The 26,461-nt window shown below is 49.0% G+C and overlaps 1 protein-coding gene across 1 annotated transcript in view; it reads left to right on the top strand.

The window, feature by feature from the left end:
- mctp2a (multiple C2 domains, transmembrane 2a) overlaps positions 1 to 26,461 on the top strand; it is a gene marked incomplete at its 5' end in the record, with an annotated part of 39,984 nt that overhangs the window by 1,161 nt on the left and 12,362 nt on the right. The window contains 15 exons of the mRNA XM_080002934.1: positions 1,549 to 1,657; positions 4,674 to 4,816; positions 4,907 to 4,983; positions 5,081 to 5,195; positions 5,319 to 5,342; positions 8,034 to 8,216; positions 9,196 to 9,326; positions 9,427 to 9,613; positions 9,808 to 9,901; positions 10,018 to 10,120; positions 10,446 to 10,548; positions 10,665 to 10,766; positions 10,867 to 10,941; positions 11,197 to 11,316; positions 24,249 to 24,368. Of these exons, the coding sequence (XP_079859060.1) occupies positions 1,549 to 1,657; positions 4,674 to 4,816; positions 4,907 to 4,983; positions 5,081 to 5,195; positions 5,319 to 5,342; positions 8,034 to 8,216; positions 9,196 to 9,326; positions 9,427 to 9,613; positions 9,808 to 9,901; positions 10,018 to 10,120; positions 10,446 to 10,548; positions 10,665 to 10,766; positions 10,867 to 10,941; positions 11,197 to 11,316; positions 24,249 to 24,368 (1,686 nt within the window). The remainder of the gene's footprint in view (positions 1 to 1,548; positions 1,658 to 4,673; positions 4,817 to 4,906; positions 4,984 to 5,080; positions 5,196 to 5,318; positions 5,343 to 8,033; positions 8,217 to 9,195; positions 9,327 to 9,426; positions 9,614 to 9,807; positions 9,902 to 10,017; positions 10,121 to 10,445; positions 10,549 to 10,664; positions 10,767 to 10,866; positions 10,942 to 11,196; positions 11,317 to 24,248; positions 24,369 to 26,461) is intronic.

The following is a 26,461-nucleotide window of genomic DNA, read 5'->3' as shown; positions in this document are numbered from 1 at the left end:
GCTGGAAGTGGAGCTGCACAGATCTCTAGCTGTTACTCAGGCTAATGCCAGAGAAGCAATCATTACACACGCACACACACACACACACACACACACACACGCACACGCACACGCACACGCACACACACACACACACACACACACGCACACACACACACAGTAAGAGATATGAAGAAACAAATAATGCGAAAGGAGATAATAACATGAAGCACTAGAACATTATCATATTTGAACAATACAACCCTATTCATGATGTATTTTATGATGCACTTTTTGTTTTCAATTGTTTCACTTGAGTTGTTTGTTTATTACTGTGTTTTTCACGGCAATACAATGTTTTTTAAAGTTTCTAATATGGGCTATTTAGTCCTTATCCTACATAACCAGTTGTTCAAGCATAACTTGGACCGGGTTGATATGAATGTATAATAATATTATAAGAAAAGTTATAAATATTTCCATAATATGTTGAATCCGCCTTCTGAAAACAAGGTTCAAGACGAGGGTCAAAATTCAACCCTTTTTGACGCACGCTCATTTGTGCTTGTTCACACTTCAAAGAAAAGTATTAGTTGGGCGCAGTAAACAAAAACAAAAACAAAGCAGGGAATGTTGGGGAAATATAAAGAAGTTTAAATCAGTGAAACAATGGAAGAAAAACGTATGTGTCCAATTATTCAAAAAATTATATCAACCAGAGACGACATCTGCGCACGATAAACCCTGTGTGTTTTGGGGAGAGAAATATCAAAGGGTGTGCATATTGACATCCCAAACAGCCCGTGCTGTAGCTCTTCCAGTTTTAAATGTAAAGTGTCCTGATTTGAGGTCCCGAGTCGGAGCAAAACTGTGAAACCTGCGTAACGAGTTCCCCGCACTCAGCCGCCAGCGCCCTGCTCCGCTCCGCCCTTTGTTTGGCCGCCGTTGGAAGTTCAAGTCAAACGTGAAGCTGCCCTTGAGCCTGGGCTGAGAGCGGTCACGTCCATCCAGGTGAAGGGATGTGCCCTTCTGATCAATCGATTCCATTCTTTTTTTTTGCCTTTGTCGCTTGGTTGGTGGCGACGTCCCCCCCCCCGTTCTTTTTGTGGATCGTCAAGCGCATCGAGGGTTTGCCGACCGCAACCTGCCGCGCTGCTTGCTCAAGTCAACCGCCGTCAATTGTAGCTTGTGGCGGACCCTGTCACCAGCAATGAAAACAGCCAGGAGAGGAGCACGGGCATAACGCAGAACACATTGAGTGGCTGTTTATTATAAAGTACCGTTATTATTAGATATGGGATTTTTTTGAACAAAATAATCTTACGGATTACCACTTTGGGTTTTCACACTTTGATCATATTATGACTTTAACGTGTTCATTTCCGGTAGACACACAGTCTTAGGACTCAAAAAGCAGGATGGGTCACTTTTCCTCAGGGCCAAAACTTTGTGCGCTAAAATGAAACAAATAAATAATAAATAAATGAAATAAAATGAATATGTAAATCGTCCTTTTCATAATATGCACATAAATATCTCTCTACGTGGTGTCGTTCCTCCTGTTTACAGGTGGCGGCCCCGGGGCCCGAGGTCCCATCACCGCTGCCCATCCAGAGATACCTCCTCAACATCAACCTAAAGGAGGGACGAAACCTCGTGATCAAAAAGAAACGCTCGGGTAGGATAAAAATTATTCTTATTTTTTTTTTGAATTTCTTGTTTCATCCTCGTCCCAGATGTATTATCCTGGTACAGATCTCCCCAAAAAAACAAAAAACGGGGTTGTTGGTTGGTTGTTTTTCCAAGCTCACATCAAACGATTCAATCTGCGGTGGACAGGAGCCAAAAAGGCCCTGGGAACGCTCGGCGGATGACACATCAGATTTCTGGTGCGTCCCGAAAGAATGTGACGCTTTGTTCATCGGCCTTTTCAGACAGGATGCTACAGGGTGGCTCCCGCGATGTGACATGCGATACAGCGCATTCACGACTTCCTCATCTCTGCTGTGTCGTGCGCTGCGGCTGGAGAGGTTCACAAAAACAAAACAAAAAACAGCATTAAAGCTCTTATGACTGCGGTCGATTATTACGATTTGTGCTCACAAAGAAATGTACTAATCAAAGAAGTATATTTGTCAAAAACAAGATAAGATTATATTATTATTATTATTATTATTATTATTATTATTATTATTATTATTATATAATCAAATCTCTAAATATATCTACAGTAAATATGCAGTTGGATAGTCAAGATCTGGACACATCTCTGTAACGATGACATTTTTTTCATTTTATTTTTTTCATTTTGGGGGTGGGTGGTGAGACAAGCGTATGAAAAGGAGTGATGGAAAGAGACAAAGGGGAGCGTGGAGGGGTGGAGGGGGTGGGGGTGCTCGCCAGCTTTGAAAAACAAACCTCCATCTGTCATTTTCTCCTGCTCCCTTGACCCCTTCTCTGGGGCCTAATTGGCCCGGCAGCGAATTGGCCCGGCAGCGCCCTCTCGCGTCCACGGGCGGTACTGCAGGAACGGAACGCGATCGAAGCGTCGCGTGACCTTCTGACCTCTGTTAGCAGGGATATTTACCGCTGCCTTTGTGCAAGTTGCGCGACGTGAGTCTTGTGTTGTGATGCTGTCCTGTCTCATAATGTCCCTTACATGCCTCAGGATTCACGTGCACACGAACGCTGCAGTTCCTTTGGTTCTTGAACAGCGTTTGATTTCGGTGCGGCAATTTCAAATCCACAATAAATCATTATAAGCCGTTCATCGCCTAATTTTGGGAGGAGCGCCTCTGCGCCCGGTGGCCTCCTTGCTGCTAGTTAAGACCTTACTTTCCCTGACAAGATGGCAGCATAATGACGCAACCCCCCGCACGCCCTCTGTCCTTCCCCTGTTTGCCCAACAATCGACTCCATGCCAGAGACCGGCCGCTGAGTCCTTCCATTACATATTCTGAAAAGAGCCACGCCGCAGCACCAGCCGCAGCACCAGCCGCAGCACCAGCCGCAGCACCAGCCGCAGCACCAGCCGCAGCACCAGCCGCAGCACCAGCCGCAGCACCAGCCGCAGCACCAGCCGCAGCACCAGCCGCAGCACCAGCCGCAGCACCAGCCTCGGCTTTTCCGTGCCCCCCAGTTTTTTTTTTGTTTTGTTTTTTTTCTTCTTTTTTACTGTTAATTTCCATCGTCACCGCTGTGGGTGATGCCAGAGCTTTTCTCCTCCTCGCTGCTCGCTGCCACATTCTGCTCCTGTCAAGCTGCCTGGAGGTTTCGCTGTCACAGGCTGGCAGGGCGGAGCTGCTGTGGGTCCTGCCTGCCTTTTGCGAGATGTTCATTTGGAGTGGGGAGCTGACAGGCCTGACAGCCCATCCCCACAGGGCCTTTGTCATGTGATTCAAGCCTCCCAGCAGGCGCTCTCAAGCACCCCTTTATTCCCCTGCACAAATGAAGGCATTGGGACTGGCTTTCATTTTTTTTTTTTTTTTTTTTTTTTTTGGCCAATCTGCATGCCATGGCAGAGACAAAGACCCCAAAAGTACCCCCCCACCCCCACACCCCCTCAGCCCCGGCTAGCAGACAGACTTTCCTTAACAGGCTTGGGGGAGATTAACACTGGTTGCTTCCCGATTCCGGGTTTTCTGGTCGTCTCACGCTGGCGAGTGTTTCTCCTCTTTCACAATTAAACAGCTACATCCCTCTGTTTTTTGCCAATGGATGCCGCCTCCTCCTCTTCCTCCTCCTCCCCACATTTCACTCTCTCCCACAGCGGCTCTCTTGATGGAACCAACATGGGGGAGGAAGCAGTGTGTGCGTGCGTGTGTGTGTGTGTGTGTGTGTGTGTGTGTGTGTATGCATGTGTGTGTATGCATGTGTGTGTGTCTGTGTGTGTGTATGTGTGTGTGTGTATGTGTGTGTGTGTGTTCCAATACAGCATGTGTGTTCCCGTCGTGTGTATGCGTGTGTGTGTGTGTATGTGTGTGTGTGTGTATGTGTGTGTGTGTATGTGTGTGTGTGTGTGTGTGAGTGTATGTGTGTGTGTCTGTGTGTGTGTGTATGTGTGTGTGTGTGTGCCTGTGTGTGTGTGTTTGTGCTCCAATACAGCGTGTGTGTTCCCGTCGTGTGTGTGTGTGTGTGTGTTCCAATACAGCGTGTGTGTTCCCGTTGTGTGTGTGTGTGTGTGTGTGTGTTCCAATACAGCGTGTGTGTTCCTGTCGTATGTATGTCTGTGTGTGTGTTTTTACGTTCCGTGTGAAATAAACTGTACTCGCATTGCTGAAAATCATTTTACAGCATAGACCGTGTATTTTTTACACTATGCTTGTATGTTAACATAACACCTCATATTAATCACCACGTGTGCTTTAGCGTGCTGTTGACATGATATTTTTTATAAAATATATTCTTTACAAATATATTCAAATATATAATTATTATTTATGAATATCAATAAATATATCATTTTTAATAATATTTAAATATTATGCATGATATTTATATGTATTATTATATAGTTCATATAAATATATACAATATCATATATATAAATATATTATTTATGTATATTTAAATAGAAATATATTTAGATATACTTAAATATAATAATATAAATATTCTTATTAATATAATACATTCTGTTTATATAATATAAATATATTATACATTAAAATGTAATATAATATTGTCCATTCTAGGTACCAGTGACCCCTATGTTAAATTCAGACTGGAGGGGAAACAGTTCTATAAGAGCAAAGTGGTTTATAAAAACCTGAATCCTCTGTGGAACGAGACCTTCTCCCATCCGCTGCGGGACAGACACCACGTGATCGAGGCCAAGGTAGGCCTCCGCAAAAACTCCTCTCTCACCTCAATCTTACCTCAGCCCATATCATTGGGCAAATAACCATCTCGATATTTCTTCACTCAGGTCTACGACAAAAACCGCACCAGCGACGAGTTCATGGGTTCCACCACGATCTCCCTGAAGAACCTGGATCTGTACAAGTGAGCTCGACCGCCCCTTGAATAACAACGTGCTGCATCGCTCTATAATAACCGCAAGTGAACATATGTAATTGAACTCCTCCCTGTTCCTGGCCAGGCACTATGAGCTGGAGCTGCCTCTGGTCGATGCCAAAAGCAAGGACGTCGACATGGGAGTGATCGTGGTGGAAATCTACTTAATGTTCAGAGACGCCACCATCAAAAGGACCTCGGTAAGAACACGACTCAAACTCGAGAATATGTTTTGAGATTGCAGAACAAACACGTTATTCCCTTACATCAAACACGTACTGATTTATGTATTTAAATATGTACATATTTTTTTATATTCACAGAGATGGCCTCCAAAAAAGAACAAGGTATGGATTTTCTATCTTCATTTCCCGGCGTGGAGCAGCAGGCTGCGGTGGCACCACTAGGGGGCAGTAAAACACTGTGTAATGAGCGAACAAAGAGCGAGGCGTGTGCCCGGCCTTTTGTGTGCAACATTACCCTCAGCTGTGCTCCTTTGTGGAGCAAAAGCAGCTCATATTCCATGGATTGCTGTTTCCAAAATATCATACAACATACATTATATAGTCACCAACATGTACACCTTTTATTGTATGTGAGGTGCTTTTGTCCAGAAAGTACCCATGGACATATACAGTATATTGTCCTCCCATTGGTCTTTAATCAGAATTTAATGTTAAACGGAGGGTTTTATTTGGGATTGCAGCTTTATATCCATAAACCACTGCTTATAGTCTCTTGATGTTCCAGGAGACAATCTCACTTTGAAATTAGACCACAAAGGGAGGGAAGCAATCTGGGTGCACATTCTAGGTTATCCTCCACAGATGGTTAAAGGGACTCAGAGGGAGACCAAAAAAATATATAAAAAAATAATAAAAACTGTGATGGGATTCTGCAGACACGTACCCTGCGTTTGCTGCCCAAATCACTGTGCTTATTTAACAACATAACAATGCTAACTTCATCCCCTCTGTATTTCTTTTGGGAGGAAATGTAAAATATCTTATTGCATTCAACACCTTTTTTTTTTTTCTCTTTTCTGGAGTTGCCGTGCACACGCACACACACACGCACACACACACACACACACACACACACACACGCCCGCACACACACACACGCACACACAAGCGCACACACACACACGCACACACACACACACATGCGCGCGCACGCACACACACATGCACGCACACACAGGCTCTGTAAGCGCTACTCCCCCTTGTTTTTGGAAACAGGGGGAGGCTCAAAATCTGCTGTGTGTGTGTGTGTGTGTGTGTGTGTGTGTGTGTGTGTGTGTGTGTGTGTGTGCGTGTGCGGTGTGATAGCATTTCAAACAGTGTGTGTGTGTGTGTGTGTGTGTGTGTGTGTGTGAGCGCGGTTTGGGGCATGTTGCCAATGTGGGATGCCTCAGATCGGCAGGCTGATAATTCCCAGGCATAGCGGGCAATAACCCAGATGTTAGGATGTAATATCACAGCTGTGGACGGACGGGGCCGAGGTGCGGGGCCAAATGGACCCGGGTCTGAGCTCATCCCACCCGTCCCCATGCTGTCCCGCCATATGGAAGCAATCGCACGGCCCTTTTAGGAGCAGGAATAGACTCTCTTTAGGGGCCACTTACAGTTAAGTGGAATTGTTTTATTGGCCGCTGAGATAGAAATGTGTCCAAGATAAACACTTGGGATGACTTGGCCGAGGCCTGGTTTCTATCGCCGCCCTCCACTCCCTCTGTTCCCCGTCCTTTTGAACAGGGGGGCCGGTATTTATAGGGGCCTTGTCTGTGGTATTCCATGTTAATTTGGGGGGGGTCCCTGAGACGGCCGCTTTGATCCCCCCTGGATTGGGGTGTCGATGCGGGTTGCGACCCCGTGGTGAAGAGGGAGGACGGGCGTGGGGGAGGGAGGGGTCCGTTTGATGCGGTGCCGGGGTCCGGGGGGGCGGGGGTGGGAGGGTGGGGGGCCGGCCCAAGGAGCCGAGAAAAAAAGCGAGAGCAGATTACGGTCCTGCTCTTTAATTACATTCAGCCCGACACAACCCGCCGCTGTTTGTTTTTACAGCCCTGGCCTATCACCGCACCGCGCCTCGCGGGAACCCTGCGAGATGGAAACCCACCAAGGCCGTTCTGCCTCGCTCCCTCTCCCTCTCTGTCTCCCTCTCCCTCTCTCTCGCGCTCTCTCGCTCCCCCTGTGACACTTGGCGGGGGGATTGGATTATTTGTTGAACCCGTACTCGGCTTCAGAGGAATCGTAATTTGGGGAAAAAAACAAAAAAACTTTTATTTGGGCGGAGAGAAAAATCGTTCTGCTGGTTAAACCGGAGTTGAACATCAGATCAGTTAAAGTGCGGCCATAGTTTCTGGACATCCATCCTTCCATCCATCAGTCCATCCATCCCATCCCTCCGTCCGTCCGTCCGTCCATGCAGTGTGTTTCCATAATTTGCTGATGAGAGAGCGATGTGCTCTGCATCATTACTCACTGCTGCCTGCTGTCTGCCGTGCAGTATGCCAAGTGTCCTGCCTCCCCACACTCAGTCTGGGAGTCTGTGATGAGTGGGACTGTCACAGCCAGGGACATCTGGTCGCACACTGACGTCCCTCCCTCCCTTCACTCGCCTCCACCCCCCCCACCCCCTCCCCCCCTCCCTCCCTCCATCCAAGATCATCCATGGTGTGGATTGCCTGTCAGTGGAGATGTGCTAATGCACTCCAACAGAGTCGGGCTGTATGGTGGTGCAGTGTAAACCCCACTGTCCTACTTTCATGCACTCTGTGAACATGATGGGGTGCCCGGTTGATGTAGGGGGCAGGTGAACACACAAACACACACACATACACACACACACACACACACCTGCGAACACACGCATGCACGCATACACACACACACACACACACACACACACACACACACACACACACACACACACACACACACACACACACACACACACACACACACACACACACACACAAAGAGAGAGAGAGCGAGAGAACAAATAAAGCCTCTTGGTCTTTGTGTCTCTGTGTCCAGCAGCCTAACCAGGCCCAGGGTGGGACCCAGAACTCCACCCAGACCCAGAGGACCGGGCTGAAGAACCAGCTGTGGACGGGGGTGTTGGGCGTCACGTTGGTGGAGGGACAGGAGCTGCCGCAGCACGGCCAGGGCGACATCTACGTCCGCTTCCGAATGGCCGAGCAGAAGTACAAGAGCAAGGTCGGCCATGTTTTAAGAGCAATCCTCAACGCGGCCCCTCTCCTAACCCTCACCGTACCTCCGTCTATAGATCTCTCTGTGGCGTTACTCTTTACTCCGTCACGTGGGCCTCCTCTCCTCCCGCCGCCCCTCTCTCCCTCTCTCTCTCTCTCTCGCTTCCTCCACCCGTCCTCGCAGCAGGTGTCTGTCAGTGACTCACCTCCACCTCGGCTCGCTGGGCCATGGCAGCGGCAGCTCATTAGACCGGGCATGGCTGCCAGTCCTCCCTCTCTGTGCTTCAGGTGCTGGTGCTTCACTGCACTTCATTTGCATACACAGCATGCCCTGCTCATCCAGCTCTACTTGTTGTTGCCCACCCCCCTCCCCGCTCCGCCCGACACCCTCCACCCTCCACCCTCCACCACCCCCTCTCCCCCGATGATTCCGCGGTGCACTTGTCTTATGTTGCCGTGTCATATCTTTGTAAACCTCTCTGCTTTTCTTCTCTGCTTGTTTGTTTGTTGAACAAAGCTGATTCTAATTGGAAGCTGTCAGTGTTTACAATCCCAGAGTGGCTACCGAGGTGTACGCACATCACACAACACAGGCACACATGCGCCCGCACGCGCGCACACACACACACGCACACACACACACACACACACACACACACACACACACACACACACACACACACACACACACACACACAGACACACACAAAGCAAACCTCTCGGTTCCCTCTTCTACCTCTGTCTGCTTGGACTGAGTGCAGACTTAATCCACCCGTCATGTAGAGGCTGCTCACTCTGACAACGTGTTAAATCTGACATTGCATCAGTGTGGGTCTTGTGTGTGTGTGTGTGTGTGTGTGTGTGTGTGTGTGTGTGTGTGTGTGTGTGTGTGTATGTGTGCGCGTGTGTGTGAGTGAGAGATGGAGATAAACTTGAGCGTGACCGAGCCCCTGTAAGAGCTCCGTCTGCACCTTCATCCTCCGTAGAACCTGTGCATCCAGGCCAACCCCCAGTGGAGAGAGCATTTTGACTTCAATCAGTTTGAGGACAACCAGGAGCCCCTGCAGGTGGAGGTGTTCTCCAAGAGAGGCAGGAAGTCGCAGGAGTCGTGGGGGATGTGAGCGCCGCGCCACGTGTCACATTCATTTCTCGCCCCGCCGCCTCCGGTGTCGTCACCGCTCAAGTGTTTCTCGCCGCCGTCCTTGCGTGTGCCGCAGGTTTGAGGTGGACCTGTCGAGGGTCCGGGTTAATGAGAGGCAGCTCTACACCCACGTGCTGGACCCGGAGAAGGGCCGGCTGGTGTTCCTGGTGACCCTCACACCCTGCTGGGGGGTCTCCATCTCTGACATCAAGTCCGCGCCCCTGGAGCAGCCCGACGAGAGGGAAGCGGTCCTGGAGAAATTTGTGAGTGTTTACGCTTTGCTTCATGGAATCAATGAGTGTTGTTTGGTTTGATTTGATCCCCTCGGTTCTGACACATTATTGAGGCCTGTCTTCATCTGGATTTCGGGTTCGTCATATTCTACATTCTAGGGTTAATTATGCCAATTATCCGCTCGAGAAGTATTCTAAAATGAGATGAATGTGAAACCTTGCAGAGTCTGAAGAACTCGCACAGAAGCCTGAAGGAGGTGGGCTTCCTTCAAGTCAAGGTCATAAAAGCAGCAGATCTCTCGGCGTCCGACATCAACGGTAAAAGCCCCCGACGGTGGTTTGGGGTTTGGGCGCTCTACTCTCCGGACAACGCCCATGGACGTGACGTCCACATTGTTATCCAAAAGTAACGTGTTACGCTTCCTTGTTTGTAGGGAAAAGTGACCCTTACTGTGTGATTGAGCTCGGGAACAGCAGGCTGCAAACTCAGACCGTCTACAAGACCCTCAATCCAGAGTGGAACAAGGTTTTTACCTTGTGAGTAAGACACAAATAAACATGAAAAAAAAACCATTCTGCAGGTACAAATTGTTGATAATCTGATATATTAAAGTGGTAATCCGTGGGATTATTTTGTTAAAATAAATCCCATATTTTATTCTTTTTTTTGCTGGTACGTTATAACAAACAGCCATTCAAAGTATTTGCGTCATGCATGTGCTCCTCTACATGATGCTTCCGTTGATGGTGGCGGGGTCCTCCACGGGTATTCTGGGACTTGCAGTGTAATCCAACCAAAACAGACGATTTTACGGATTGCCGATTTAATTTTCCTAAATGAATGTGCTGTGCTGATTTTCAGCCCCATAAAGGACATCCACGACGTAGTGGAGCTGACCGTTCTCGACGAGAATGTAGACAAAGCCCCAAGCTTCCTGGGGAAAGTTGCCATCCCGTTACTCAGCGTGAGTTTTGGACGCCTCGGCGGTTGCCAGCATGGCCGACACTCACTTCATACGTCGCTCATGAAGTATCGTCGTTCATCGTTTCATGTTCAGTACTGCAATCTATCGTGCGCTAGGTCAACAACGGACAGCAGATCGTTCGGTTCTTGAAGAAAGACGACCTGGGAAGGCTGAGCCGAGGAAGCGTCACGTTGGAGCTGGACGTGATCTACAACCGAGTAAGAAGCAAAACAAAGATCTGCACGTCCACCATGACGTCCGTACATTTTAACGTTACTTAAGTGTTCAGGTTCTTTTCTGTCCGTTTTCCTTTGTCAGCTCAGAGCCGGTGTTAGAACCTTTCAGGCCAAGGAGAGAAAGTTCATGGAGGAAAACCCCAAATTCAACAAAAAGGTTTGTTTATCTCCCACTTTTACAACCACCACGGATGGAGCGCCGGCGCCGGCTGGCGACCTTCTTATAAGTCGGATACAGTCGTGATCGGTCATAAGCGAAATTAATTTGCCTAATTACCTTAATACGTCAACGTTGCGCGGTCGCAGGCAGGCGCTCGTGAAGCAGAATCCCAACCGATGACAAAGACGTAAACATCGCATCCGGCGCCGGACGATCCTAACGGGCGTTTTCATTCTGGTTGTTTCCCGTCAGGCTCTGGCCCAGAACATCTACCGGCTTCGCAAAATCAGCACGGCGGTGCTGTGCACGTTACAGTACATTAAAAGCTGCTTTCAGTGGGAGAGCACGCAGCGCAGCCTAACAGCCTTCCTGGTAAGTCGCCGCCGCTCGCTAATGAACTCACTTGAGCCTTGGGGCGAACAAGCACCGTCCAATCTCACTGTTTACCTCCCTTATTTTCTAACGCGCGTCGGCTCTCTCGGCGTCTCCGGCTCGCCCGTTTTTTCCGTCTCTCTCTCACTCTCTCTCACGGGCTCCTTTTTTTTCCCCATGGAACAAAAAAAGAAAAAACAGAAAAGAGACGGAGGATAAGTCTTACCTTTTGTTTTCATGCGGCGTGCGCGTGATGGATGTGGCCTATCCCTTAAATCAAACCCCCCCCCCCCGGCTCCCTCCTTCACTTCTGATGACATTAGGGCATGTTTGAAGGGTTCTGCGGGATCAGGCCGTTTGTGCATCTGACTTCTTAGTGAACCCCCCCCCCCCCCCTCCTCCACGCCGGATCCCCGCATCCAGGGGGACCCCGGGGGGGGGGCGGTGCAGGGGGAGGTAGGATCACATTCTCAGCCCCCCCCCAGCGGAGGAGGAGGAGTGACAGTCGGCCTCTGAGGTTTGAAGCGTGTTTAAATGTCTCTGTTTAGTCCGTTTTAATGAGCGCGTGTGATCTGCAGCGGCCTAAGCTTAAATAATCTTTACTCCCCCCCCCCCCCCCCAGTGTAATGTCATGATTCAGAGCCGCCAACACTCGCCACGAAAAGCCCTGGCAGTGCCGTGTCAGGGTGAGGAAGCGGTCACAGACAGGGTGTGTGTGAAGAACTCTCCTTCCCCGCCGCCCCCCCACCACCCCCCTTTCTTTCTTCCTCTGTCTGCCGCTGCGTCTCAGGATGACATGCAATTCATACCTGGCTGTATTCTATAATTCTATAAGCCCTTCTCACTGATCCCGAGGTGCAAATCCCTTTGGGGCAACAGCCGCAAAAAAAAAGAAAAAAAGAAAAAGTCTTTAGAGGAGAAGCCGACGCTGACAGGAGGACGGACACGCCGACGGGGAGGCACGTTAGAACAATGCCGGTGATTGTATAAGGGGGGGAGGGGGGGAGGGAGGGGGCGGGAGAGTGTGGGAGGCGACGAGCCGCGATCTGGGAAAGAAAGTTGGAGGTGGACCGCAGATAGCGAGGGGTGTGGACGGGGGGGGGCTGACAGGTGACAGGTCAGCGGGAAGGGGCCATCTCGGAGCCCCCGCCTATAATTAGATCCTCCGCGGGCGACGGGGAGCGTGTGATGGCACACTCTAATCTTTCATTTCCACTTCCACTACACCTGCTGTTAGCGGCGCCAGCACACAAATAGAGATGTTAGACGGGTAGAAAAGAAGGATGGAGGTGTCTCTCTCTCTCTCTCTGTCGCTCTTTCTTTCCCTCAGACGCTATTTTCATCGCCGTCCGCCGATACCGCGGCGCCAGTGAAGTTTTTCGGGCAGAGCCGCTTTGTAGGGGGCTTCTGTGGAGCCGTTTCGCCGGTTGTCGCCGGCGACGTAAAAAAACATCCCTGTGATAAGCATTTGTTGTTAAGGGATATTGTTGTTTTTTGGCGTCCAAACCCGACGTTTCTCTTTATTTAAAATAGAAGGCGTCATCGGCGAACAAAGCGGCTCCGGCTTTTCATTTTCAGTTTGAAAACAGTGGCGGCGTGTCTGGGTCTCTGGTGGGCTCAGTGAACCGCCGCGGGGGCTCGGTGAGAATCTCCTGAAGTGAGAGAGAGAGAGAGAGAGAGAGAGAGAGGGAGATTGTGTGAGTTCTTCCACTGTGATTTCATCATCCACCCATCCTCAAGACGAGAGTTTGACAAGTGGAAAGTTGCCAGTGAATTCCAGTGATTATTTACGTCCTGGACGAGTGACTACAGGCCACAGCGAACTGCTTGGCCATGGAGAATTAAATTCTACTTCAGATTTCAGTGTGAAAAAAGAAAGAAGGAAAGAAAGGAAGAAAGAAAGAAAGGAAGGAAGGAAGGAAGGAAGGAAGAGAGAAAGAAAGAATAGAAAAAGAAAGAAAGAAGGAAAGGAAAAAAAAAAAAAAGAAGGGGGTCAAGACCAGAGAGAGCAGCTTCAAGGCGTCAAGGCCCCGGACGTTGTGAGCGCGGTGAGGGCAGCGGCGGCCGGCCGCTCCTCCCCGAGTCACCACTCGCAATTAAGTCGGCGTCGGCGCGCTATCTGAAGCAGCGTGCCGCCATGTTTCTTAATGAAAGCCGCTCCCTCTCCTATATTTATATCTTTAGGCCGTGGTAATAAGGTAACAGATCCAGACATTGACAGATGGCCTCTGCTCGCCGCTCAGATGTGCATAATTACATCCGCGGCGTCTGCTCTTTTCTGCGGAGAGAGCCCCGGCAGCACCAGGCTTCTGGGGGCTGGTGTTTTTCCCTCCACGCCCGGTGCCGCCGCCGGTGCTGGCGGTGGGTCCGGCTTTAATATACACCGCAATACATTATTTATTAAGCAGGCAGGACCAGCGCTTCACGCCGTACACTGTACACATACATGCATCCCGTAATGCATTACCGCCGTCGCGGGTTTCGAGTGGGACCGCGGGAGGCTCTGCCGCTACTTTACCAGGAATCCGCAGCCATTATATCATCCAGTCCCACCGGCCGATTCCCTGACCCCCGCACAGCACGCGTCCACATTTCCACCCTGTTTATGTAAATTCATGTATGCATTATGAAGTGCTTGTTTGGTGTGCGCTGTGTGTGTGTGTGTGTGTAAGGTATCCTGGTTTTGTGTAGTACATTAGCGACGTGCTGCATGTTAAGTGGCCTTAGGAAGTATTTTTATTTGTATTCTCCGCTCCCAGGGAGTATTTCAGCGACTTGCGCGACGCGGTGGGAAAGCGGCGCCTTCAGGGGGCGCGGGGACCGTGGTTTGGGAAAAAGGCTGATTTGGGTGAGAGGAGAATATACGGAGGGGAAGGAGAGGGGGAAAGAAAACTAAAACAAAACCGCGCGGGTGCGGTTGTTATCGTTGTTTGCAGAGTCTGGAGGTTACCCGTTTTGATTGGGCATTCTCCCCGGAGCGCCCGGTCCGGGATGCTTTTGAAGCGGCGTTCCGCGCCCTGCCCACGGGTTGCCAGTTTCAAAATAGCTCCTTTTCTAATGAGGTAATCCGTGGAAGGATCTCCGCCCCTGTGCGTCTGAGGCAAACTTCTGGCGAGTCCTCATCAACATCTTCATCAGTCAAATAGGGATACAAACAACACTTTTCATTTTTATTCATTTTTTTGTTTTGTTTTGTTTCTTTTCCTCCTTCTCCCTCTTTTCTCCGCTTGTTGACGCTCCGGTAATGAGCGCAGGATCCGCACTTTTCAGGAGTTTGACAACGGCTCCTCGGCTCCCGTGAAAAGGAGGGAATGTGACAGTTCAATATCTTCATCAAGTAGCGGCCTTTAGATGTGCGTCTCGCTAAGACTGAGCCGGATGAAGGCGCCATACATCAGCGGTGACTGCGGAGGGGTCACTCAGAGTTCTCCACCGCAGGGACGCGGGCGGCCTGGAGATGGCGCTACAGCTCTTCAGTGCGAAGGGGCCCCGCGCCGTGGGGCCCGCGGAGGAGAGGGGGGGGGGGGTGAAATCCTCCATTCGGTGTGATGGAGGGAATGACAGGGGGGGGGGGCGGGAGGGAGAGAAAGAGAGAGGAAAGGAGAGAGAGAGGAAAGGAGAGAGGAAAGGAGAGAGAGAGAGGGGAAGGTAAATGACCGTGCATCATACCGCCAAAATTAATCTCGTTCAGAAGTTTGGAGTTGAGAATAATTCTTGTTTTAGATGAGATGGATGAAAGTTAAAAATAAAAAGAAAAAAGGAAAAAAGAAAAAAGAAAAAAGAAAAAAGAAAAAAGAAAAAAGAAAAAGAAAAAAGAGAAAGAGAAAGAGAAAGAAAGGGGATCATTTACACTTGAAAGCTAATTTTTCTTTTTTTGGGGGGGTTGGGGGGGGGGGCTTTGCTGTCATTAGAGCCCTTTAAGTATTTAAGAAGAATTAATATTTTAATGTGCGAGCTACCTCGTCTGTCAGGAGTGAAGACTAGAAAAGGGAAAGCCGTGCACCTTATGTGCACATTTTGAAGCGCCTTCCCTTTCTGCCGCTGCCAGGTAGCAACTGGTTCGGGCGTCGCTCGACAGCCTGTGAAACGCTGATTGCCTCACATCACACACTGTAAAGATGGCGTCTGATGAACGTTTGATGCCATGCAGCTGTAAACGCAGTCTGCAGCTGCAGTGGACGGCCTTTTTTTGGGGGGGGGGGGGGGGGTCGTCCGCCCCTCCCCCCAGATAGATGAGGGGCCCCTCGGGGGCCAGATCTGGTCTCCAGGGGCCTCTGGAGACCACCTGTGTGGAGCCGGGCCGGTCGGAGGCCATTAAGCATAACACCGGCGACGGCCCGGATCAAAGCCTCATTCCCGCCCGGTGACACCGTCCCCCAAAATGACCAGATCGTCCAAACGTCTGTGGGTTTTTTGCTGCAATGCAGTGTGGAATGCTTGACTGTGTGTGTGTGTGTGTGTGTGTGTGTGTGTGTGTGTGTGTGCATGTGTGTGCGTGTGCGCATGTGCGTGTGTGTGTGTGTGTGTGGTCGTCTTGTTTTCTGCTTCACACTCAATTTCCCTGTGAAAAAAAGTTGCAGAAAGTTGCAGAGTGGTGGAGTGGCGGCGCAGGCGTCTGGGGAGGGGCTGTTCTGCTAAAAACTCGTTGGCGGTGGGGGCTCAACAATAACAGAAAGCACCGGTGTTTTGTTTGGTTTTGTTTTATTTCTTGTGAGATGCATTAATATTTAAACAATAGCATATTGTTACCTGCAGAACTGACAGAATACTTTTATTGAGTTTCTCTAAACGGCTTGTTTGTTTACGGCTCCTGAGCCTGGAGGAATATACAGTATATATGAATATATATATATTTATATGAATATATACATATATTCATATATATATATATATATATATTAAGTTCCAAGTTCAAGAGATTATTATATATCAATATAAGAATATATATATATGAATATATATTTATATATATATATATATATATATATATATATATATGAATACAGTACAGAATATACAGTATATATGAATATATATATATATACATATATATATATATATGTATATATATATAAAGCCAAATTAATGACACTGCTACGCTGCTCCCGCACTCGGGCTGTGGAATTACTCTCATTTTCAAGATGTTTATATGCACAGTACTGTATGTGTACTTATTTAGGAGGCAGCCTGGTTCTTTTTTACGTTGCCTTCCTTGTCGTTAAAGAGATAATCCAGAGTGTCTGGATAAATAACCAGATCGTTCTGGTGAATAACCAGAGCCTTTCGGTGAAAAAGCAGCTTTTCAGTCTGTGCAGCGAGGCTCTCTCTGTGGCGTCATGTTTTCTCTCTGTACTTTCCATTTCTATGAACTTTTTTTCGTCGGCAGTAGCAGACGACGAAGCCTTGCTCCGTGTTTAACCCCGTGTGTGTGTGTGTGTGTGTGCCATCCCATAATGACTGCAGCCTCCCAACACCAACACCTTCCCAGTCGCAGAGGACATTACCCCCCCCCACCGCTCCCCCTCCCCCTCTCCCCCGGGCGGCCGAGGCCCGCGACCTGTCCGCCCCCTGTGCGGCTGCTTCCGGGGGCCGAGGGCCGCTTAGCGCGCACACGAACCGAGCTGACAGCGAGAGAGAGAGAGAGAGAGAGAGAGAGAGAGTCCATGGCACTCCCTCCCTCCTTCCCTCCCTCCCTCCCTCCTTCCCTCCCTCCCTCCCTCCCTTGCCCACTTGAGCCTCCTCGGGGGGGAACAGGCTCGCATGGCAGATCTGTCACCCGGGAGGTCGCTCGGTGTTAACGCACCCGACACGGATTAAACACTGGTGGCCGGTGCCGGAGCGCCGGGTCAGAGCGCCCGGCGCTGACAGGCACCACGGGGCCCCCGGACCCCGACCGGACCCCGAACCGGGGCCCTGGCATGTGTCAGACGGGGGAGGGGAGGGTAGAGGAAGAGGGAGGGAGGGTGGGTGAAACAACAGCCAGCACTAATGCTAAAGATGCTGCTCCCTCCCTCTCTCTCTCTCTTTTATTTTATTTTTCCTCTCCTTATCATTTATTTTCTTTCCTCCGTGATTAACCTTTTGTTTTGCAATTAGTATAAACTCGATCACTCAATTAAATCAAATTAGTTTATAGATGCGTCGCTTCAACACCGCCGCCGACGCCCGCTTTACAATTTGTTTTGAAATTATCTCCGGAATCTGAAATTATATTTAGGCGTAACTGTGTTATGGAATTGGCACTTTAATTTATTTGTTTTGCTTGGCTTATTTTAATTTATTTATTTTTGATGATTTAAGATTGAATCCATAAATGAAATACATCGATTTAAGCTCAGTAAGTAAATTAGTAAATGACCTCGCTGGTTAAATTTAAGAAAATGGGAAAAAGAAAAAAATAAAATAAAAAAAACCCGACAGAAACGCAGACTTGAATCGTGTGATGCAGCGAGAGCCGCTACGAGCTCCGGAGCGGGAGATAAGGTTCCCAATTTTCTCGGGTGGAGTGTAGCCCCCCTCTCTCCATCTCTCTCTCTCCCCCCCTCGCCCCCCCCCTCTGTCCCTGGAAAAAAAAAAAGAAAAAGAAAAATCAGGTTCTTGAGCTGAGTGTATGTGAAATATTTATTCGGCGCTGGCTCCAAGCGCCGTGCTTTGCCCACACACTGTACAGTACCTGCCCCGGAGAGGAGTCTTATCTGGGCTTCCTCTGCCTCTGACACCCCCCCCCCCCCCCAAAAAAAACACCCATGCGCCACTACCGCCACCACCCCCACCACCCCCAACCTCACACACACACACACACACACACAGCAGCATGAGTGCACCGCAAATGACATGTCTCATTGCTCTGCGTTTACAGCGACTTTAAAGCTCGCTGCTCGCCGTCCCCGACATAGGCCCTCAGCCAGACTGCCACCCCCTCCCCGCCCCAAAAAAATACAAAAAAAGGAAAGGAAAAGAGGGCTTGCGTGCTTGAGATGAGCTGATGGGCTCTTTGATTCATTATTCATCTTTTTTCGTGTGTGTGTATGTGTTTTAATTGAGTAAGTAATGCAGATTAATTGTTATTGCCCTGGATTTCACCCGGAAAAAAAAAAAAAAAGTTTACATTTATTTATTTCCTGTTTTTATCACTGCACTCCTACTTATTTATGTGTAAGCACACAACAGATTAATACTCTGGTAACTTGGGTAGACACACACACGCTCACACACACACACACACACACACACACACACACACACGCACACACACACACACACGCACGTGCGCGCTCACCCCGGGCTGTAGTCAGTCTTGTTAAACTCTCCCAGTGTATGCTCATGGAGTCTGGCATCCGTCCACAGCCCCCATCGCTGACCCTCATGATTCTCGCCGCACTTTTACCCGGCATTGTTTAGTTTCACCAACTGTAGTAAAAGCTAAAGGAGAGACAGAGGAGGGGATGCGGCCAAAGAGAAAGATTCTGCATATATGTCACGATTAGTTAAAAAAAAACAAAAAAAAAAACCCCAAAAAGGAAGTCATTTAGATAATTTATATGTATATAAATTATATATTAAATAAAAACATGTAAGCACACACACACATATATATAGTAAAAAATATTGGAAGAAAATATAAAGAAAATTAAAAAAACAATTTCTGATAATAATCTAGATTATTTAAATTAAAAAATGTAAATAATTATATATATATACTGTTTAATATACAAATCTATTAAAATCATATATATAAAATATATATTTTAATTTTTGTTAAATATTTAAAAAAAAGAACAGTTTTATTGTTTGTTTTTCTCACCGTAAAGCCGGCCTCACAGCTCCATATGTTTTAAACGTCACTTTGAAGGCGGCTTTGGCTCGTTTACAATATTATGTCTGGGGACGCCGCACGCGACGCTTACATTTACTGCCCCGTGTCTCTGATAATGTCCTAATGTACAGACGCAGCCTTTTGGCAAGTCTTCCGTTAAGTCTGCCAATCAGCTATAGTTAAGGGATGGAGGAACCCCCCCCCCCCCCCCACCCCCAAACCCCCACCTCCTCTTCAGCTATTAATCATTTTACTGGATGGAAGAACCTCTTAGCGAGGGTGTCTTTGTCCTTTCGTCCCCCACCGCCCCCTCTTCTGGTGGGAGAGTGTGGGTGTGGGTGTGGGTGTGAGTGTGGGTGGAGGGAGGGAGCTGCCATGCTTGCACACTACCCCCCCACCCCTCCCAAGTTATTTTATTCACACTTCTAATCGCTGAGTGCTTTATTATTAGGTGCAGTGGGATCTGCATGGGGACGGAGCAGGGAATGCATTTAGCCGAATCATATTAATGGCTCGATAAAACAAATGTGTCAGGGCCGTTCTTAACCTCGCTGGGGCAGGACTGCATTTGCCCAGGGTGTTGCCCCCCCCCCCCTCTCTCCTCTCTCCAGACGCTTACAGGTGGCTAAGCAGAGTGCATCTCCATCTCCATCGCCTACTCCACCGCACAGCGCTAATAGTTTTATTAATTCATTCTTCTGCCTCCCCCCACCGTGCATAATCATACAGACATTTTTCAGCCAAATGGTGTTTGTCGAGGGCCTTTTCCTGCATCCTCCTCCTCCATCCTCTACCTCACACACACACACACACACACACTCACACACACACACACTTGTTCAATTACAAGTCGTTCATTATCCAATTGTGTTGTGTGTAAACCTAAATGCTGAGGTGGATCATTAACTACTAGGTCCCCCGCTTTTCTCCTTTTTCTTTGCTTTTCTTTTTTTGTTGCTTTACCTTAGTTTGCTCTCAACAAATTACTGTTCTACCACCCATTGAACATATTAAGCATTGTAGTGTTTGGGTGGGGACGGGGTGGGGACGGGGTGGGGACGGGGAGGGGCGATGGTGGCGGATTAAGGTTTAAAGTTAAAAATTATTATTATTTTTTTTTCCATGTCTCATGTAATTTGTTGAGGGATAAAAAAATAAAATAAAATAAAATAAACCTCCGTCCGCCGACCTCTCCAGATGGAAACGAAGGAGTCTAAAAGCGGGAGCCCAACACAAATAAAATAATATGAAAAAAAGTGGATTATTTCCGTGATAAATTCACTACTAAGCCTGACAGGTTGTACTTTGTCCACAACGTCCTTTAATCACTCAGCGGCTCGCTAATAAAACATAAACCACTTAGTGCGGGGGAATTAGCTCTGTCTCCATTTCACATGGGCGAGAGAGAGAGAGAGAGAGAGAGAGAGAGTGTGTGAAGGCGTAGCTGTGCCTCCGCTCATTACCGGAGATTGGCATCTCCTCCGTCTGCTCACCTGAGTGAAGGAATCTGAAGGAACGAACGGCTTCTCCCAGATGTTTCCTCCCCCTCCTCCCCAAACATTTTGGTTTTTTTTTGTTACATTAGTGTTAAAAAAGCATGTAAATGCAGCGGACACTGCCAGGGAGGGAGGGAGGGAGGGATTGTGGAGAGGGAGGGACATTTTCTGACAGATTTTGGTTTATTCTCCTCATTTAAGACACACACACACACACACACACACACACACACACACACACACACACACACAGGCATTGTGTATTTCTTTTTTCTTTTCCTTCGCCAGCTTTTATCTCGTCCGCCGAGCCGGAACGCAGCGAGCCAGAAATTTGCATTAGTGGGCGATTATGAATACCTGTGACAGATCCCCTCTCTCTCTCTCTCTCTCTCTCTCTCTCTCTCTCTCTCTCTCTCTCTCTCTGGCGGGTGGGCAGGCGGGCGAGCGAGCGAGCTGGTGGGCTCCCCGGGCGGAAATGAATTGGCTCCCTCTGTTGACTCGCGCGGGAAGACAGAGACCGAGCAATTAGACTTTAGTGGTTAATGTAGCAGCTTTCGCGGCGAGGGCAAGGAGGTTCAACGTTCCTGCTGGGCCCGTGTCAGTTTCAGGCAGTTCCCTCCTCCCTGCCTCCTCCCCTCCCACCCCTCCCTCCTTCCACCTCCTCCGCCTCCACCATCTCATCCTCTCTGTTTGTGACAGGCTTACCTGTCCGCCAGCCGGCTCAATGAATTCCTCCGGGGTGATGGGTGGGATGGGTGGGTGGGGGTGGGGAGGGGGGGGGGGGGGTTAGAGTGGGCTCCCAGGAGCTCAGGTGACAACACATGACGTAGGTTATTCATAACCCGCTGTAGGTGCTCTACCTCTGCATCATGCATATTCATTGTTTACCTTTTTTCTTTTTTTTTCCTGGAGCTCCGGCTCTAGCTGTGGAGGGTTGCAGGTGTAAAAGAGGAATTCAGGAGAAATAGCTTGAAAAATAACATATTGTTTGTGTTATTTCCTTTCCTCTCGGTCGCCCCGCTGTGCCTGGTGGAGCTGGCGGAGCCCAAGGCGCACGATGCATTACTCATGGTTCAGGCTGTTTTCCGGGGGAAGGTTTGAAACCCCCCGGGGGGCCCTGGCCTGGTCCGGTCCGGTCCGGTCCGGTCCGGTCCGGTCTGGTTTGGTCTGGTCTGGTCCGGTCCGGTCCGGTCTGGTTTGGTCTGGTTTGGTTTGGTCCGGTCTGGTCTGGTTTGGTCTGGTTTGGTTTGGTCTGGTTTGGTCCGGTCCGGTCTGGTTTGGTCTGGTCTGGTTTGATCTGGTCTGGTCTGGTCTGGTCTGGTTTGGTCTGGTCTGGTTTGGTCTGGTCTGGTCTGGTCTGGTCTGGTCTGGTTTGGTCTGGTCTGGTTTGGTCTGGTCTGGTTTGGTCTGGTCTGGTCTGGTCTGGTTTGGTCTGGTTTGGTCTGGTCTGGTCTGGTCTGGTTTGGTCTGGTCTGGTCTGGTCTGGTCTGGTCTGGTCTGGCGGTAGGTAGAGACCCCCCCCCATAGCAACGTGCAGGGAGCCCTGACAGCGGCGGTCTGCTGTTGACGGCCGGCGCTGGAGGCCTCCAGGTCGTGTGTGGGGCTTATCGCGAGCATATTGTTCCACCTCCACACCGCCTCCAGCTCTCCGCCGTTCAGACAGCGGCACCAGCTAGCGCGGCGGTGGTTTTATTGTGCTATGTTAAAGAAAACCCCCGTTATTATCATGATGTGGTATGGTAATGGATCGTGTCTTGTGTGTGATAAGGTGCACACGGAACATGCTACGTCAGGGGTGGAGCATATGTCTGCCACGTCGCTCCATAATCACACCATAATCAGATATTAGGATTCAACTTGCTGTGGGGGGCGGGTTTTTTTTTTCTCGCATTTTTGTTCATATTTTCCTTCATTGCTGTGGCGTCTCCGGTGCTGGTGTGTTCACCCCCCTCTCACACATTCCTGATCATTTCCCTGTCGCAGACAGACTCATTAGGCTGTCACTAAATGGGTTTAAATGCGGCTGTCCAATTAGCGCTCCGCTGTGAAATGCGGTGGGTGTTAGCACCACTCCTTTTTACAGAATTATGAGGGATTACTCATTCAGCGTGATCCATCTTATTTTCCACCGGGGGTCCTGGCTTCTCTGGGCATCGCCGTCGCAGAGGGGCTAAACGCTGCAAACGCTCCTTCCAGGGCACATATGTGCCTCGTCAGACAGTAAGAGGATTTGATGGACTCGTTAAGAGACGCCGCGGCCATATCATACTTTATGTTAGGCACTTTGCCAGGGCGCCGAGCGATTGCCTGTTTATAAATAGTATTTAAAAGATATTAAAAGTCGTCCTCTCCAATGTTACTTTCAAACGCTCGAAGAGTGGAATCTGCCGTCAGCGGCTGCACAGCTCAGAGGCTTGATGTTCCTCTCTGCTTCTTTTTCATTGAGGTTTTGGATAAAGCTGTTATAGATTAATCAACAATGGCGGGGAGCTTTAGACTGTGGAGCCCCCGGGGCCCCCGGACAATGAGAGAAAAACGTGATGATGATGATGATGATGATGATGATGATGATGATGATGATGATGATGTCACAATGTAATAATGTGTGAGTGGCTCTATAACAGTGGATCTCAATCTTTTCTTTGCCATGTCACAGTTTCTACAGTGAAATAATCCCACGGCACTAAAGTACTATCCTGTTAACCACTAAAAACGTCACAAACACGTAAAACTGTGCTTATTATTATGGTTTAATAGTAGTGATGCAAGACAAGGCAAACAAATTGTTTGTAGCGAACAAATCTTTTAAATGACTCGGGAGTCGGGAGTCATTCTAGCAAAAGAGTGAATCTTTGACTAACAAACTGAAAAGTCACCTCTTTTTGCTTTGGAAAGGCCAAAGCAAAAAGAGGTGAAGGAATGGGACTTTGCATTCCACCAACTCATTTTGACAGAACAAAATGATGGTGAAAATTCTGAGATTTCTGAAACTGCGGGAAAAGTGCGTTACATTTTATGGCACTTCTATGTCACTTGCTTGATGTTGGGCTCGAGTAATTTCCTGTTATTTTTTGCCTGGTAATTTTTTTTTTAAAAACCCGATAAATTATAAATTTGCCGCTCAAAATGTCCGGTAATTATGCTCACACCAAAGTAGCCGCTTCACCTCCCCGACGGCAGAGATGAGAGGGGCCAGTGGTGCACCCGGCACCGCCACCTCATGGGGTTTGTCTCACCCTCTGACTTGCACGTGCGAGCCGATCTGGCAGGCCAAGCACATCTGGTAGCTACACCGGTAGCAGGGGGCTAATCCCCGCACCCTCCCTCCCCACGGACCCATGGCTCCAGGAAGCAGCGAGGTCCGTGCAAGGGGTGGTGTAACTATTACGTGTGTGTTTGCATAGACTGTTGTTACAACGTGACCAATAAGGTTCAAATTTGTCCGATCCCAAATACTGATACCAAATTCCAAATGCCAAAAGTTACATAACGCTGCTTCATGTGGATATTGAAACATTTTCTTGCCATGCCCGATGAGCTCTGATGGCACAGCGGGGTTACACGGCACAGTGGCTTAAAAACGCTGCTTCATAACACATACCCTGTGGTCTCCTCCTCAGATCTTCCTGGTGACGGTGTGGCACTGGGAGCTCTTCATGCTACCGCTGTTCCTGCTGCTGCTCCTCGGCTGGAACTACTTGCTGCTCTCCTCAGGAAGGGTCACCGCCAACCAGGACTTGGTGAGGCCAAACCTGAAACACACTGATAACACACCACATGCAACTGCAGTACAAAGCTACTCCAATGTACTTCAGGGTGTCATGGGAGTCCTGAAAACAGTCATTGAATAGCGCAGAATTCGGATTTATGAGGTCGTAATTTCAACATAAACATTTTATCTAATTTTATTTATCCATGTGTTACAAAAACGTAATTGTTAGATTTAGGTTTATTCCTGTTACTTATCACTAACCTTGCTTTCTGACCAAAAGGAAACTGTACTAATATGGGATCATCGAGTGCGTAACCCTGGTTCTACCTTATTCAAACCTCTTTCCCGTAGTACCTGTGTAATACTTGCATGTGATACATGTGGAAGAGAAAATCATCTCTTATATACTGTAGCTCTCTGACACCTGCAGACACCGCTCTGTTCTTTTTTGGTAAATAGGCTCATTTATGTACTTTTCTAGTCATATGAGTCAAAGCGCTTTACAGTGCACGCCTCACAGTCATCCATTCACACACACACACTCATCCATCATCCTCATTGCACTGCGTATCCAAGCTTGGTGGGCGGCCATTTGTGCACAAGCTATTTCCCAATACTGGATCAATTGAAACGACTTTGGGTTCGGTTGACACACAACGATGGAAAAATTGGTACAAAAAAGTCTCGTATCAAGACATCCGCTCTGTGTAGATAGACGAGGGAGGAGTTTAATATCTCGCCAGTGTCGACAGTTCCGCTGTGAGATAGAGACAGATCTCACACGGCATGGACGACAGAAGAAGCTGCCACAACTGTCAGCCACGCCACGGTATTTAACTTCTTCCCGGTCTACAGACACACATATTGGGTGTTGCAGTATGTAGCACAGCAGAATAAATAAGAGAAAAAGCAAAGAGAAACTGACAGGTCTGAATGACTGAACATAATACATACTCTTTTAAGGGTATTCAGACGTCTCATCTGAAAACTCCAATGCTGTTCTCCCACAATGCAATGCACTGCCAGTTCCACCGTGTTTTAAGGTTCAGATCTACAAGGTACCGCAGGGCTCAACCCTTGGTCCCCTCCTATTCGCCATCTCACCTCGCCATCTCCACCGACGACCTGGTTGATGTCTGATGTGTGAGGACGAGCTGAAGTGGAAGCCAGCCTCAGCAGGGATCTCCACCATATCAACATCCGGGGAGACGGATGGAAGACCACCTTTGAACTGTCAGAGTGCAAATTCATGACACTCTTGAGGAAGAGCAACCCTTCAAAGCTGGACATGCACTTCGGCGGTGCCACTGCTAAAGCGCTTGGCGTCCTGGGAGTCACTGTAGAGAGCAAAGTGTCACGTTCCAAGCACCCGTCAGGGTGGGTCAGAAACTGGGAGCACCGGGGGTGGCCGGCAAACTCAACACCGAGAGCCAAGCCGCCGCTGTCTGCAAAGCACGGGTCCACAGTGTCATGGACTGTGCTTCACTGAGCTGGATGAGCGCCCCGCCCACTCACCTCGGCCTGCTTGAACAACATCCGGGAAAGAACGCCCTTAAAATAGTCAATGTGTGTGGACCAGAAGGGAGCTTGTAGCCAACTCCCCGCCCCCTGCCTTCGTCGTGGACGACAGGTTGCTGCTGCAGTCCTGTACAACATGCAACCCCACCACTGCTGCATGGACCTCCAAGTTTGCTCCCTCCACCACACCCTCCACCCACTGCTCTTAAAACACTCTTCCTCTTCATCCTCCTCCACCTACCCCTCATCCACCTCCTTCTCGTCCACCTCCTCTTCTTCCTCCTCCAACTCCTTTTACTCCACCTGCTTGTCCTCCTCCTCCTCTTCCTCCTCTACTTCCTCATCCTTCTCCACCCTCTCTTCTTCCTTCTCCTTATACTCCTCCTATGTTTTGTCCTCTTCCTATTCCTCCTTCTCCTCCCCCTGGTCATCCTCCTCCACTGCCTCCTCACCCGCTTCCTCCACCTCTTCCTCCTTGTCCTCCTCCTCCCGGCCCTGGTCCTCGTCCATCTCCTCCTCTTCCACCTCCTCCTTTTCATCCTCCACCTCCTTCTCCCCCGCCTCCTCATTCTCCTCCACTACCTCCTCCTCTTGCTCTTCCTC

This window comes from Zeus faber (genome assembly GCF_960531495.2).
Source record: "Zeus faber genome assembly, chromosome: 6".
NCBI classification, from domain to species: Eukaryota; Metazoa; Chordata; class Actinopteri; order Zeiformes; family Zeidae; genus Zeus; species Zeus faber.
The sequence above is the reverse complement of the archived record's forward strand: the minus strand, read 5'-3'. Positions and strand labels throughout refer to the sequence as shown.